This window comes from Poecilia formosa, unplaced genomic scaffold (genome assembly GCF_000485575.1).
Source record: "Poecilia formosa unplaced genomic scaffold, Poecilia_formosa-5.1.2 Scaffold321, whole genome shotgun sequence".
Taxonomy (NCBI): Eukaryota; Metazoa; Chordata; class Actinopteri; order Cyprinodontiformes; family Poeciliidae; genus Poecilia; species Poecilia formosa.
The window spans coordinates 140,865-154,294 of NW_006800260.1; the positions used below are offsets into that span (position 1 = coordinate 140,865).

At 42.5% G+C, this 13,430-nt stretch overlaps 3 protein-coding genes across 4 annotated transcripts in view; 1 reads left to right on the top strand and 2 right to left on the bottom strand.

Annotated features, from left to right (window-relative positions):
• Positions 1-10,017, bottom strand: part of lrfn5b (leucine rich repeat and fibronectin type III domain containing 5b) — a 21,837-nt gene extending 11,820 nt beyond the window's left edge. The window contains exon 1 of the mRNA XM_007573222.2: positions 9,930-10,017. The gene's annotated coding sequence lies outside the window, so the exon portion shown is untranslated. The remainder of the gene's footprint in view (positions 1-9,929) is intronic.
• The window catches only part of LOC103152679 (methylmalonate-semialdehyde dehydrogenase [acylating], mitochondrial-like), a gene marked incomplete at its 3' end in the record, with an annotated part of 22,716 nt that continues 19,263 nt past the window's right edge, over positions 9,978-13,430 (top strand). Inside the window, exon 1 of the mRNA XM_016661284.1 lies at positions 9,978-10,061. The remainder of the gene's footprint in view (positions 10,062-13,430) is intronic.
• LOC103152678 (sterile alpha motif domain-containing protein 15-like) overlaps positions 10,414-13,430 on the bottom strand; it is a 5,136-nt gene continuing 2,119 nt past the window's right edge. The window contains exons 3-4 of one of the 2 annotated variants that reach the window (XM_007573244.2): positions 13,046-13,391; positions 10,414-11,966 (exon numbers count right to left, since the gene is read on the bottom strand). In XM_007573244.2, the coding sequence (XP_007573306.1) occupies positions 13,065-13,391 (327 nt within the window). In that variant the 3' untranslated portion in view covers positions 10,414-11,966; positions 13,046-13,064. Of the gene's footprint in view, positions 13,392-13,430 lie in introns of both variants that reach the window. The other variant, XM_016661294.1, reaches the window with a different exon arrangement.

The following is a 13,430-nucleotide window of genomic DNA, read 5'->3' on the forward strand; positions in this document are numbered from 1 at the left end:
TACTTGTGTCACCACTAACTAAGTGGATTATTTGTTGCTGGAGCGATCACCCACATGGTGAGATAATTCCCTTTTAACCGAGGGAATTCTGCCCTGGAAAGTTGAAGCTTTTCCGCTGCATTTGGAACGCCAGCTCGAAGCTCTGGGAACCCAAACAGTGGGCAAGAAGTGAAGCGAGTCGACGCCTGAACAAACAAATACAGGCTGCTCAATTACACATGAAGCTAATTAATCACCTGCTGACTTGTGAGTGAAACATCGTTAGTAACCTTGCATGATTCAGTTTTTTTTTTTTTTGCGGCAGCTTTCCCTTTAAGCTCCCGCTCCCCTAAACATACTTTTTTTTTTTTTTCTTTTTTGATATGATAATGCCAACGCTTTTATGTTTGTGTACAGAAGGATGAAAGTCTAGACTGGCAGTTTGGGGGCCTCATAAAAATTAGACTGATATCTCTCTGGATCATATCGCCAATAGGAAGGGATGATTGGGCCCAGAGCCTCGGCGAGTGTGTGCTATGCCTCGCTATTGATTTTCTCTCGCCTCTCTCTGCTGCTTCTTTTAGTTATGACACAGCCAAGACGAGAGGATAAGATGAGATCCATTTGATGAATCCGGAGACACTGTCAGGGATGTGGAATGTCATAAAACTAAGACCTTGGAGATCAGATCACAGCTTTGCAGGTGAGCCACAATGTATCAGAGCATAAGTGACACTACAAGTGATTATATTACGGAGGTCCTAGCCTTCTGGGCCGCCCCCGCGGCGCACATAAAAGGTGCAGCAGTTTAATCGAAAGTCCGAAAGACAACCTTTAAATACAGAGGAATGGCTGATTTATTGTTAAAAACCTTCCAGAGTTTACCATCAATACCTACAATCAGTGGTGCAAAAACTGGACGTGTACACTTTATGCAACGCATTGGGGCTCCCTGTCAGAGGGGGCGCCAAAACAATGGGGTAATAATTATGCCAGTAACTGTGCCTATAATGTGGAGGGGTCCAGAATCTTAGCCATGTGGGCCAAAACTGTCCATTTGAAACTAATAAAGAGAAACAACATTTAGATTCTTTTTTTGGGGGGGAAAATGTTTGCTTTTTATTTGTACTATTTTAATTAAATAAAGTCTGATCTCTGTAGGAATCAATGTAGATGTGATAAAATCTCCCAACTTCGCCTTGTTTAAAAGGGATACACAAAAAACTGCTGGCAATGTTTCAAAACTAACATTTATTTCTAATATCTTTGGATTTTTTTTGTCATTTTGACCACCAAAAACAATAAAACATCATAATTTGGGTCCCTCTTTCTCCAGAAACTATTGGATTATCTAGCTGAGTTTCACTGAATGTTTGCTGTCTTACTTATTTTCCCACTTTAATCTATGTGTGCATATGTATCTGAGGGGGGAGGGGGGCAGATGAACTTGAAGTAAAAGTGTAACTTGAATTAATTTATATTTTTTGAAAATTTCACTTTTAGTTTTTTCTGTCCACATCAATCTTCAACCTCAAGTTGGAAAATCAAAGTTGTGACATTTTTGTTTTGCGATCAAGAGCCACAAACGCTATAACATGTCTCTATACACCTGAGAATAGCTGCGTCCCCACCCATGATATCAATGTTGGCCCTCAGATGGAGCAAATAAAAATTCTCGCTTCAGCAAAAAGAAACTGTCAGGCTATGAAAGCAACTTCTGCACCTGAGTGGCGATGCACAGCTCGCAGTGTAATAACCTCGCCCCTCTGAGTACGCTGAAAAGCTCATAAAGAAAACAGCACACAGGATAAGAGTGACACTCCGCCAAGCGGGGGCACGCTTTGAGTTTTCTTTTTCTTCTTCTTCTTCTTCTTCTTCTTCTTCTTCTTCTTCTTCTTCTTCTTCTTCTTCTTCTTCTTCCTCCACCTCACATGAGGTTGGCAGAGAAGGAAGCCCGGTGGCAGCCGCTGACAGCTGGGTAAAAAGTAGCGCAGCCTGACAAGGAGGCAGGAATGAGGTCGCCTTTAAATGGCACATAATAGCGAGGGGAGGAATATTATTGGGGAGAACATGCTGACATTTTTATGAGGCGCTGCTGATGAAGCGGCGAGGAATAAACGTCTTCCCCTGACCCATTTTTATGTGGGACAACTTCAGCAGATCGCGCAAGATTTGTGGATTTTGTGTGGCGGTGCGTGGACTTGAGTTAGGAGGGAAATGGAGTGGGGAGACAGCGCTGACTGCTGCCAGGGTCCTTCTTCTTAAAAGGCCTTGAGAAAATATTTGTATCCCATCTCCGTTCACATTTTCTCATTTTGTCACGCCGAGACCACAAACCCTTAACCCATTTCGTCAGGAGTTTATGTAACAAAGCAAAGCAAAGCACTGTGAGGTCGAATACATTCTAATGCTGCTATCATTATGTAGCCCCAAAAAAGTGTCATTTTGGTTTCATCTGACCGGAAAACCTCAGTTGAAATGTTTTCTGCGTAAATGGCTTCTTACAAACGGCCCACCGGACTGTCTATGTCCTCCTGTCTTCTTCTTGCCACTCTGCCATAAAGGCCAGATTTGTGGAGCAATAGCTGTCCAGTTAGCAGGTTTTATTTCCTGAGCTGTTGGTCCCTGCAGCTCCTCTAGAGTTGCCGAGGGACAGATTAGGTGATTTTTGAAGGGAACTGGTTTGATTCAGGTGCAAATCCAAATGCAGCTTGGTCTGTTACACGAAATCCAGGTAAAAAAAAATAAAAAATTCAAGTGTGTGGCTTTAACAAGACAGCTGAAGCTATTTGTGAGCAAAGCACAATATTTTCCCACTTCAATCTATGTGTGCATATGTATCTGAGGGGAGAGGCGGGGGGATAAAACGGCTTCAGCAGCTGAGGTGTAATCAGTGTGTGCCAAACACCTCTTCCCCTTGCTGAATGGTCTGGTTGTGCACTGAGGCAAAGAGAACCTGCTATTTCCAGCCTCAAATGGCGCTGAAGACATGATATTGATTCACTCTGCAGAGACTGGTCCCTCTCTTTTCTTTTTCTTTTTTTTCTTTTGCTGCTAAAAACCCAGCCGAACGTGAAGGGAACTGTTGCAGTGGTAATCCTTTCAAGATTTGTTCTGCGAGGACAAAAAAAAAAGAAAAAAAAAAAAAGGACGCCACGTGTTTCCCGCCCGGCCTCACCGCAGAGGGTCCGGCAGGAAACGGTCTGATCTGTTACCGTATCCTCAATTTGCATTTAATTATGGCCGCTCTGCTCCACGGAGATTTGCATAACAGGTTGCACTCATCAGGTACACGAACAAATAGGTAGATAATCAATTAATGCTCTCATCAATCACATACTTGATCTTTAAATGTCACAACCCGCCCGGAAAATCATTACCGTCCAGGTTGCGGATTTCAATACAGCGACGTGGCGAGGCCCGGGAATAAACAAGAGAGAAAGCAGACAACATATCAACGCGTGGACCGCAAAAGTCCTGCTTTTTGTCAATCAAACTTTCCCTTACTACCTCCGTGCAGGTACTTCCGCCCTTAGAGAGCGGAGCAGACTGACAGCCCACACCCACATATGCACACTGGTGGGTGGATTTGTGCTCAAATAGAGGCACAAGCTAACCACACACACATACACACACACAACAACAACCTCCAGCTATAGAGACACACTCTTGCGCCGCAGCAGCATGCTTTAGCAGAGGATATCCATGGTCTCCCTAGGGTGGCATTTGCCAAGAAAATCCTTATGCAGCACGCCGCGTGCCAATCAGCCTTGCGAGGTCACGAGGGAAGAGAGTGGGTGGGGGGCGTATGTTTTCAGATGGTCTAACTTATGGTGGAGATCATGCGAAGACGTATAATCTTCTGGACTGGAAATTAGGTTCCCTGATTTCGTTGATGAGATCCGTCGACGCAATGGCAGCACATGGCGGCGTGTAACCCCGGGGTGACTTGGTGATTTGTGGCCCCGGCGGCCTCCTGCTGCCGGAAAGAAGTGTCGCGAGCGTCAAGGAGGTAAACCAATACTGCAGCGGTGACGGCAAAACGACATCAACAGAGCAGTGACACGGCTCTGCTTCGTGAGGCCAAATGGATCCCCGAGTAATGGATCATGTTTTCACTGAGCTGGGAGAAATTCTGACCACACACTGCTGTTGCTGTTGTGGACTTTCTACCATACATACATACGTACAAACATTCATACATACATATGTTTCCCCTCCACACTTTTTAGTGTAAATGTGTGCATGTGCTGTGGTGCCTGTTTATCAGCAATAAGTCTGCCAGTGTTAGAGAGCGATAACTCCTGGGTGACAGCCTTGATGTCATGGCAACACAGAAAACGTCAGTTTTGGGTGCAAAGTAATCAGCAGCTGATTTTTTCCCCTTCTTCCTAGCAGCCCTGACATGATCTACAGCAAAGGTTAGGGTTGAAGGCCATGACGGAGACCCGCTGCACCATTTATGATAGGAGGAGACTGCAACCTCAGCAAATTCTGTATTGGATTTAATGTCTCAATTGCTTTTTCCAGTCTTGCACATAATAAAAAAAAACTTAAATGACTTGATGGGAAACCTGATGCAGTTGAAATAATTTTTTCTTTTGAGAAAGGCTTGTGTATGTGTGCGTGTGTGAATGTGTGTGTGCATGGGCATTTGCGTGTGCCAGGGGGATAGCATACTAAGCAGAGCCCACTGCATCAATAGAAGTGCTGTTCATTAGAATCTACATTTCCTCCTTGTAATTCCAAGTGTTTTACTCCACACAAGATATTCCGTGTTAACTCGATCTGCGGGATATTTCCCAGTTGGAGAGTAGGTCAAAACTCTTCTCTTGTTCTTCATTTCATGTGTAAGCCAAGCTGTTTGGGTGGGAGGGAGAGGGAAAGAAAAAAAAATTGCGTTCGGATCTTAATGTGAATATAAATGGGATTTGGATCTTTGTGCTTGCACCATTGCAACACAACCTGATGTAACCTGGAATTTGCTTCAAGGCTGACAAATGGAGAGTCTCTGAACAATCCCTGTGATTAACATTCAACTGCTCACCTAACGGCAGAGATGTAATAATTAGTGAGCATGTCTTTTTCTTGTCAGCTATTGTTGCAAATCAGATAAATCAAGTTAAGTGTTTATATTGCATTTTCAACCACCATTAGTTTCACCGGTGGTTTTGGCAACTCCAGACTTTCTACTCCATTTTTATGTAGATTTCCTAAACAATAATAAAATGATGTCTCGTGTGAGATTGGTCTCAGGTTTCATTTTTGACCAAAATGTAAGCTGCCTCATTGTGTTTAGATCTCATTGCTGCAGGACCTGCAGGGTTGCTTAGGCTACAACCTTCCTTGTGGAGCATAATATATCTATTAGCAGCAGTTTTTATTTTATTTTTTTCATTAGCAAAGATAATAGCAAAACTGAGCTGTAGTGTTGTAGGAAACATAGACAAAGAAAACATCGGAAACTGAATTTCCATTTACTCTTGTTTGCATACAAAATACTGTTGCTGCAACACAGCCTTCTGGAACAGGAAGTTAGAAAAGTGACAGATGAAAGTTCATATTAACAACAGCAACACAGAGTCGTGACAATAAAGAATGAATTGAATCTAACGATTAAGTGGGAATGAATGGCAGTCACGAGCCTTTGCTGGCCTACTGAATAAGACGGAGAACAGGCACAAGGGGAGGAGCACAACAGAGTACATGTGCAATGCTTATTGGATATGCAGGCATCATAACATTGTCTGAATTGGCTTTGTATGAGCACCTAGTGGTCTGGGGTACCTTTCCACTGACAGATTGTGTAAAGAAACATACAATACTGCTGTCCTAAACTGAATCAAAATTTGATAAATATGTTAATAAAAAGCAGAACTACTTATATCCTTGAATTGAGAAATGCCTGGAAAATATTGTCTGTTGGACTTTGTTGTTTGATTTCCCTTCTCATATTTGTCTAAATCCACCAGGGTCCTGTCTTAGTCTTTCATTTTGAGACCAATGCCAAGCCCGTCAGAGATTAATCTGACAAATTGTTTCTTTTTTGGGCTCTTGTTTTTCATTAAACCCCCAAATGAGACCATAGCATTGCAATGAAGTAGAAGCCCAACACAGTCCAGTCAAGTTCACGTTTGTAGTTGAATGCCTCAAAGGAAACGGTCAGTGTTATTTGTATGCCATGTAAACAAAAGGACGATGTATTTTAGTTGGCAGCTGACAGATTTGCTAGCTTAACGTAAGAGAGAGTTTACACAATTAGCAGTAAAGAATACTTTATTTATTAGAAGATAAACTTACAAAAATATAGTGGTGGTGTTGGCATAGAACACAGAAATAAAAATCACACAGCTGAAACTGAATGTCCACCTGCGCTTGTTAGCACACAAGCTAGCATTAGCACCGCAGACAAGCTACCTGCAGCAGGAAGTTGGGACAATATCAGTGGCTTCAAAGTGAGGCTGAATTAAGTTAAACTCATGTCCACATAAACATGTAAAGTGAATGAATTTAGCATTTTTCAATATTAGTGTGAGTACTTTATGATTGCTGACACTTAGCCACCATGATATATAAAGGTATATTTGGCAAAGTATGCTCCACATAAGTCTACAAAGAGAAAAAACATCACTTTTTTAATGGCAAGTAACTGAAAGGCATGATCTACTGGTATTTCTAATAAAGAATACCAGAGGCGGATCTTTCCCAGTGGAATAAAAAAAAACCCTTCTGCTCGGCTAGTTTTTACGCTTAGTTCTTCCCTGTCAACATGGACCCATTTGGGTCTCCCAATTTGAAATCTATCCCTAACTCACTGGGGACTAATCTGACAAAATTGGTTCTAAGTTATTAGTCTCTTCTTTTTCATTTGCCTCAAACCCCCAGATGAAGCCATAGCGTCGCCGTGAAGTAAATGTCAGTAGATGCCCATTGGAATGCAGTCGGATTAATATTAGAAGTCGAATGCCTCAAGATAAACAGTCGGTGCCATTAAACCGTAGCAAAAGACAGGAGAGCAAATTTCTGGAAAATTAAGCGAAAACAGTGATGGAAATATGATATTTCTATAAAGTTCACCCAGCTGATTATCATATAGATGACTGAAGACAATTTAAAAGAATACACAAAATGACTGCAGCCAGCTCGCGTAATTGCGACATGCTGAACGTGGTTCTATTGGTATGTAGATGAGAGAATTTGGATAATATCCTACGCTGTATTACACGTAGAATTTTCTATGTTTTTCTTTATATGTGAGAAGACAAAGGGCAAACAGAAACCATCTTTGCACCTACTGTTTATTTTTCTCTATGCCAAAGACCTTTGGGGTACTGTTGTTTCTGCCTCGCACAGCAACAAAACAGCTTAATAATAATAGGCTGTAAACATATCATATAATGCACGCACACGGGCAAGCAAGTGCACATGCATTCTTAATCCAGTGAAAGTCTTAAAATATAATATCCAGTGGTGTGTGTGTGTGTGTGTTTTCTCTCAGAACAGAACAGTAACGACAAAAAAACAAACCACAGCTGGCCTGGTGAATGAAGCATGGATTCCCACTTGTCGTGAAACCTGGTTGGGACTGGTTGAGATCTTTCCAGGACACAGAAAACAGGTCACAAAAACCCGGGGGTAACAAGTAATCTTGAATGATGATTTAATGTTGACTGAAACATATATAACTTCTATTGTAATGAGAGTTTAAAAGCAATAAGAAAATCCTGTATTATTATTGATGTGATTAAAAACCAAAGTAATCCTTACTTTAAAAATGTACTATTGATTAAGGTGATGAGTTATGTGAGCTTAAGTTAAGAAGTAAATGGAAAATAAATCATAAATGAGTATTTTGGTTCAAGTTGGATGGAAAGTCCCGTACTGTATTGCAATCAGAGGCTGTGTGAGAAGGAGAGCTGGAGAGCTAATTTCCCTCTTTTCAGAATGGGAAGTAGAGAGAGAGAGAAGAGGGGAGGGGGATGTTGCGCAACAACACACTACAGGATTTCACAAAAAATAGAGCACAATAAAGACAAAAACAGCAAACTGTGCTTTGTGTTTATGTGGGTTAACGACATCACAAGAGGCACTAGGGCTGAGCTGATCAGCTGATGTCGAATGAGCAACTTCTGTCAGATTCTGACGTTGTGCTTCAGCAGCATTCGGTTACGACGGGGTTCGGTTTTACCTGTCTGAGTCGGAGTTTGACTCCGATGACCCCCAGGCCACCATGGACGGACGGTGGAGCAAATGGGAGACGATGGCGATATTTAGCTTACACCATACACCATACTGGTGTAAATCTGTTTCTATTCTTGTTGATTCTAATTGGTTTCTGTGCATATTCACTACTCATAAAATGTACTTGTAAATGCCAAATTCTGACAGAAACACCTTTATTTGATTTTCCAGTGAAAAACACAACTTGCAGTGTAAACTGCTCTTGCTAGTTCAACAAATTTCCTTTGTTCCAGCTACCTGATGATAGGATTATTTTCACATTTCTTCTCTGTTGTGTTTGTTAAAGCGATGATGATGGGATGAGTTGAACTGCAGGTGAATGGAGGTAGGGGCTAACTGGTGGGATGGGGCTCCTAAAAAAGTAAATTTCGACTGAAAAAGTCACCAGGAACGCAACATATCTGCAGAAAGTATTCTTATTAAATATTTTTTATTTCCAAGGACTAGACTTAACGGTTTCACATATTTTAAGATTGATCGCTGTAGATCTTTGATAATGACTTTGTAGTTTTCACAAACCGCTTTCATGTCTTTTTTTAATTTTTGCCAATTTTTCACGTAATCCACACTTTTGCCTCCAACGTTTTGTTGATGCAAATTACAGATCTCCAAAGGAGGAGTTTAATTTTAAACAAGAACAAGAGAAAATCACAAATACCTTCTGTGATGTCACACCACAGGCACCCGCTCGGAAGCTAGTCTTTAGGAGTCCGTTTCATCTCAAACAAATAACAACTCACAACAGCAAAAATACAACACCTGACCACAAAATACCCCACAAATTACGTCTAAAGGGAGATGAAGTTGTTCCACGTAGAAGTCTGGCCCCGGGTTTCCCTTTAAAGGAAGCCCTTCTTCAGGCTGTTTTCGAAGCGAGTGTAAATTTGGGTCAGTGAGCGCAAGAGGCCGGTGCGGCCGAGGAGCCACCGATCACATCCCGGCCATCAGTGGAAGGTGCAGCAGCACAGAAAACACTGAGCACATTCACAGAGCAGCATGAGCAAACACTGGCATCAAAATGAGGCGTGGGCTTGCTTTCACTGGGGTAGCAGTTACAATGGGGGCCTCGGGCTCTCATGAATAATAGGAGATGGATAACTAACACTCCACAGAGGGCAAGACCCTTATCTGTCAATAATCATCATATTTGTTGTTTGTCTTTTCTTCTTTTTTCTTTTTTGTTCCACTGGTGCTCCAGTCACCTGGCAACATGCACCTCTTCTCAGACTCATCAGTTTTGCTATTTGGACTAATTGGGACTTCATCCCGAGCTAGAGACAGAGTGAAATTAGCATATCAGCTATAATCACAAAAGACAGTCTGCATCACTGTGTCCTCTGGGCTGTTAGAACACCATCAAACAAATCTTTTTCTTTTTTTTCTTCCTGCAGATATACTGAGATAAGACTGAATAACGAGGCACCATTCTCAGTTTCACCTGTAGGAGAAAAAAAAAAAAAAAAAAGCCCAGCTCGAAATGCATCCAAGGGGATACTATAAATAAAACCATCTGATGGCATGCCTCGAAGAATAGAGAGATTTTTTTTTTTGACCTTGCGGTACAAGTGTGCTGTCATGAGAATCCCTGTCACATTCAAATGAGAACTACTTCAAGTCTCTCCCTCTCCCTCTCTCTCTCTCAAAAAAAAAGAAAAGAAAAAAAAAGATGAAAAGAGTTCAAATCCGCGATATAAAATCTTCAAATTTACCTTGCAAATGAAACATCAAGCCCAGTCAGAGGAGGCTGGCTGCGATCTTATTTCCTCCCAGGAGCTCTGCTGGCATACTGAGGAGCGGCTCGCCTAAAATGGGACCGACGGCGCCTCTTGGAGATATTTCAGGTAGCTATCCCAAAGCATGCGTCTTGGCTCCTATAATGTGTGACGGCCTGCGAAACGAGCGATGCCCTTCAAGAAATCCATACCCGGCGGATAAAGGGCAATTCCTCCTTCCAGCGATCCTCTCGCATTAGATAACACTCAGAAAGAAAGAAAAAATGTCTTCATTTTTAGAAGGAGGTAAAACGGAGGGGGGTGTGGGGAGAGAGGAGGAGAGGGGTAAAACGGAGGGGGGTGTGGGGAGAGAGGAGGAGAGGGACAGAGAGAGAGAGAGAGAGTGGGGGGGCGCAAACTGCGTGAGGGGTCCCGGTGTGGATCGCCTCTACTGCGCATCCAGAGGAGGAGAAAACGCCTATTTTTTTTGTAGGCTTGCTTTAATACGTGGCGCTGGGTGGCTGGTGTTGCGCTCAATCCGACCAGATGTTCGTCTCGCTTTCACGGGCTTTTATTTATTTATTTTTTTCTCTCCCAGTCCGCGACGCAGGGGCTCAGTCAGAAGCGACTTAATCCAGACTGACAGAGAGCTTTCTGCCGTTGTAGGCGGTGTAGTCCCCGCTTTGCCCCCGGACCGCTGTCTGCCACCGACCCGGCTCCATTTCTTGACCAGCAGCAGCGCTGTGCCCGGAATGGTAATTCGTGCGCTCCGAGCCGCACAGAGACCATTTGTGTGCAGCAGGCAGATGCAGCAGCAGTAGAAGCTCGCAGCCTATCTCGCAGGCAGGCATCATAATTTATTCATGTAGACTGAACTACTGCTGCACGAAAAGAAAAAAAGAAAAAAGAAAAAGAAAGATAGAAAGAAAGAAACGCAGCGGACCTGGAATCTGTGAGCGTTTATAAAAAGAAAGCTGGGTTGTCGATCAGATTCACACGTACATGAGATGAAACATGAGTCGAGCTGTATTGAAAATCCATCAGTTTCTTTTGCATGAAATCTTTGCCTGTGTTTTTCCTTTCTTTCTTTCTTTCTTTCTTTCTTTCTTTCTTTCTTTCTTTCTTTCTTTCTTTCTTTCTTTCTTTCTTTCTTTCTTTCTTTCTTTCCTTTTATTCATGGACAAACCCCAAAATAGCAGCCTGTAAAGCTGAACACTCTCTTATGTATTCAATAGATTTTTTTGGGCAAGAAAGTGTTGAGTTGGCTAAAGCACAGAGGCCTGGCTCCCCGAGGGTCTACTTGGCACGGATTCCATCATTATCTGATGCACCCACCCCGTAGCCTTTTGTGCAAGTTGGCAAAGTATGGGCCTTAAGTGCATAAGTTGACAGTAAGGTAGCTGTCTTGAAGTGTTCCCCCCTCCGTTCTTCAGTTTTTGACAGGAAAAATATCCACCTTTGATCATCAACAAACATTTCTTTCCATTTGCCTTTGCAAATTGCTCAGACTGAGTTGAGGTGGATCGCTAAAGTGTGTCATTTTCAGTTCTTAGCTCCAATTCTCAATGTGGACTTTGAGTAGGACATCCTATTTCTTGAATATGCTTAGATCTAAACAACTAGTTAAATGACAGTGTGGGTTTTCTTCCAGAAAGCTTCATTCATCTTCTCCATGTCTCTAAAAGTTGCTGCTTCCAACAATGGCTTTCTTCTTGACTCCTTCTAATAAAGACCAGACATTTGGAGTTGCATGGCTAATAATCTCCCAGCATAATTTATATTGATGAAGGAACAAAAATCTTCCATTTTAACAATGCAAAGCTGCAGCTCAAAAGTAAAAATGTGGGAAAAAAATTGCAATGTAACAGCATAAATATCGCCAGGCAATAATTTGCTGGGTCAAATGTTCCAAGTGTTATGAGCCCACACCTTGTCAGTGTCATTTTCTGCTTGCTGATGAAGAGTGTCACAGCCATAGATGTCCACACCTGACACGGGTGACAGTCCCCAAGGTGCCAAAAGTCACACAGAGTGCTGGATGCACAATGAGAAAGAGAGAGAGAGAGGGAGAGAGACAGACAGGAAAGTGTCACAAAATCATCACAATGTTTACCTTTCTACATAATTCACCAATATTGTCCTAGCCTAGTTGAAATGTTAACAGCTAATCAAACATGACTTTTAATGTCTTTCTTGTATAGTTGTAATATGTACAGGGCCGGATTTAGAAGGATGTGGGTCTATGGGCCGGAGCCAGTGTTGGTGCCCTATCCTTAGTTAGATTGATGCAGGTTTGATACATCCCCTGGTTAACAGCTTCATGCTGTTACATAAAAATTAAGCTACACACAGGTTGTGATTAGGCAAATTTAGAAGGAAATGGATTTAATTTAGGGGTATCAGATTAAAAGAAGCCAATTAGTAAAATATTTGTCGATTTTAAAAACCATGTGTCATTTTCTTTTAATAAAACTCCAACACAACACATCAAAGTCAGTCTGACGAAAATGTGACAAACCTTTAATAGGGCTAAATATTTTTACAAGAGTGTTTTCAGAGAACAACGATTGAGTCGCCACTAATGGGGCTTTCTGTGAAACAGCCATTTGTTGACATCATCCTGAAAATTACCCCAAGGATTGCCAGGAATCAATTAACTAATCCAGTTCCATGACATCCACCCAAGATCAATGAGAATTACAGGTGGTTTGGGGATTTCTCCACAACCAGGCTGGCAGGAGCCCCTTTGATCAGTTGATTTGTGCTGTTTTACATTCGCAAAATCTGAAGGATAAATCTGGGGGAAAAAAGAAAAAAATGCAGTCAGTCGTTGTTGTTTCACACATTTCGTGAGATCACCCACTACTCGGTAAATTTCCAGCGGCTCATTCCTGTTTGAAGCGATTTTAAACACACGCAGACAGCCAGCAGAAAGCGCACTTGAAAGGTTCCTCTTTTTGTTTATCGGCCGCACTGACAACAGTGGCATTTTGCTGCTGGGAAGTGTTAATGTCAGGACCCGTCTCTGACCTACTGTAAGTGTCTCATCTGTGTCATCAGATGAGACACTGATGTGAAATGACACAGAGATGCTTTTGTTTATATATATTTACATATTTTTTTTTTTGCTCTTTATTGTTGGTTTTCCTCGTTCTCGTCCTCGTCGTCCTTGTTCTCGTCGTCCTTGTTCTCGTCGTCCTTGTTCTCGTCGTCCTCGTTCTCGTCGTCCTCGTTCTCGTCGCCCTCGTTCTCGTCGTGCTCTGACTCGGGCTCCGGGGTGTAGTCCGGGTCTTCCAAGTAGTACAAAAACTGCTGGTAGGTGAGGGAGTTAGTCCATTTTCCCGTGCGGCTCTTTACTTCCAAGAACAGGGCCACTGTGTCCCGCCGGGGGTCAGCGATGCTGTTGTTCCACGGGGTCTCTGTGATCCCCAACAGCACACGTACGCAAGCGGAGACGACCTGCAGTACACACAGCAGGGAAGAGACGTTTGAAAATGC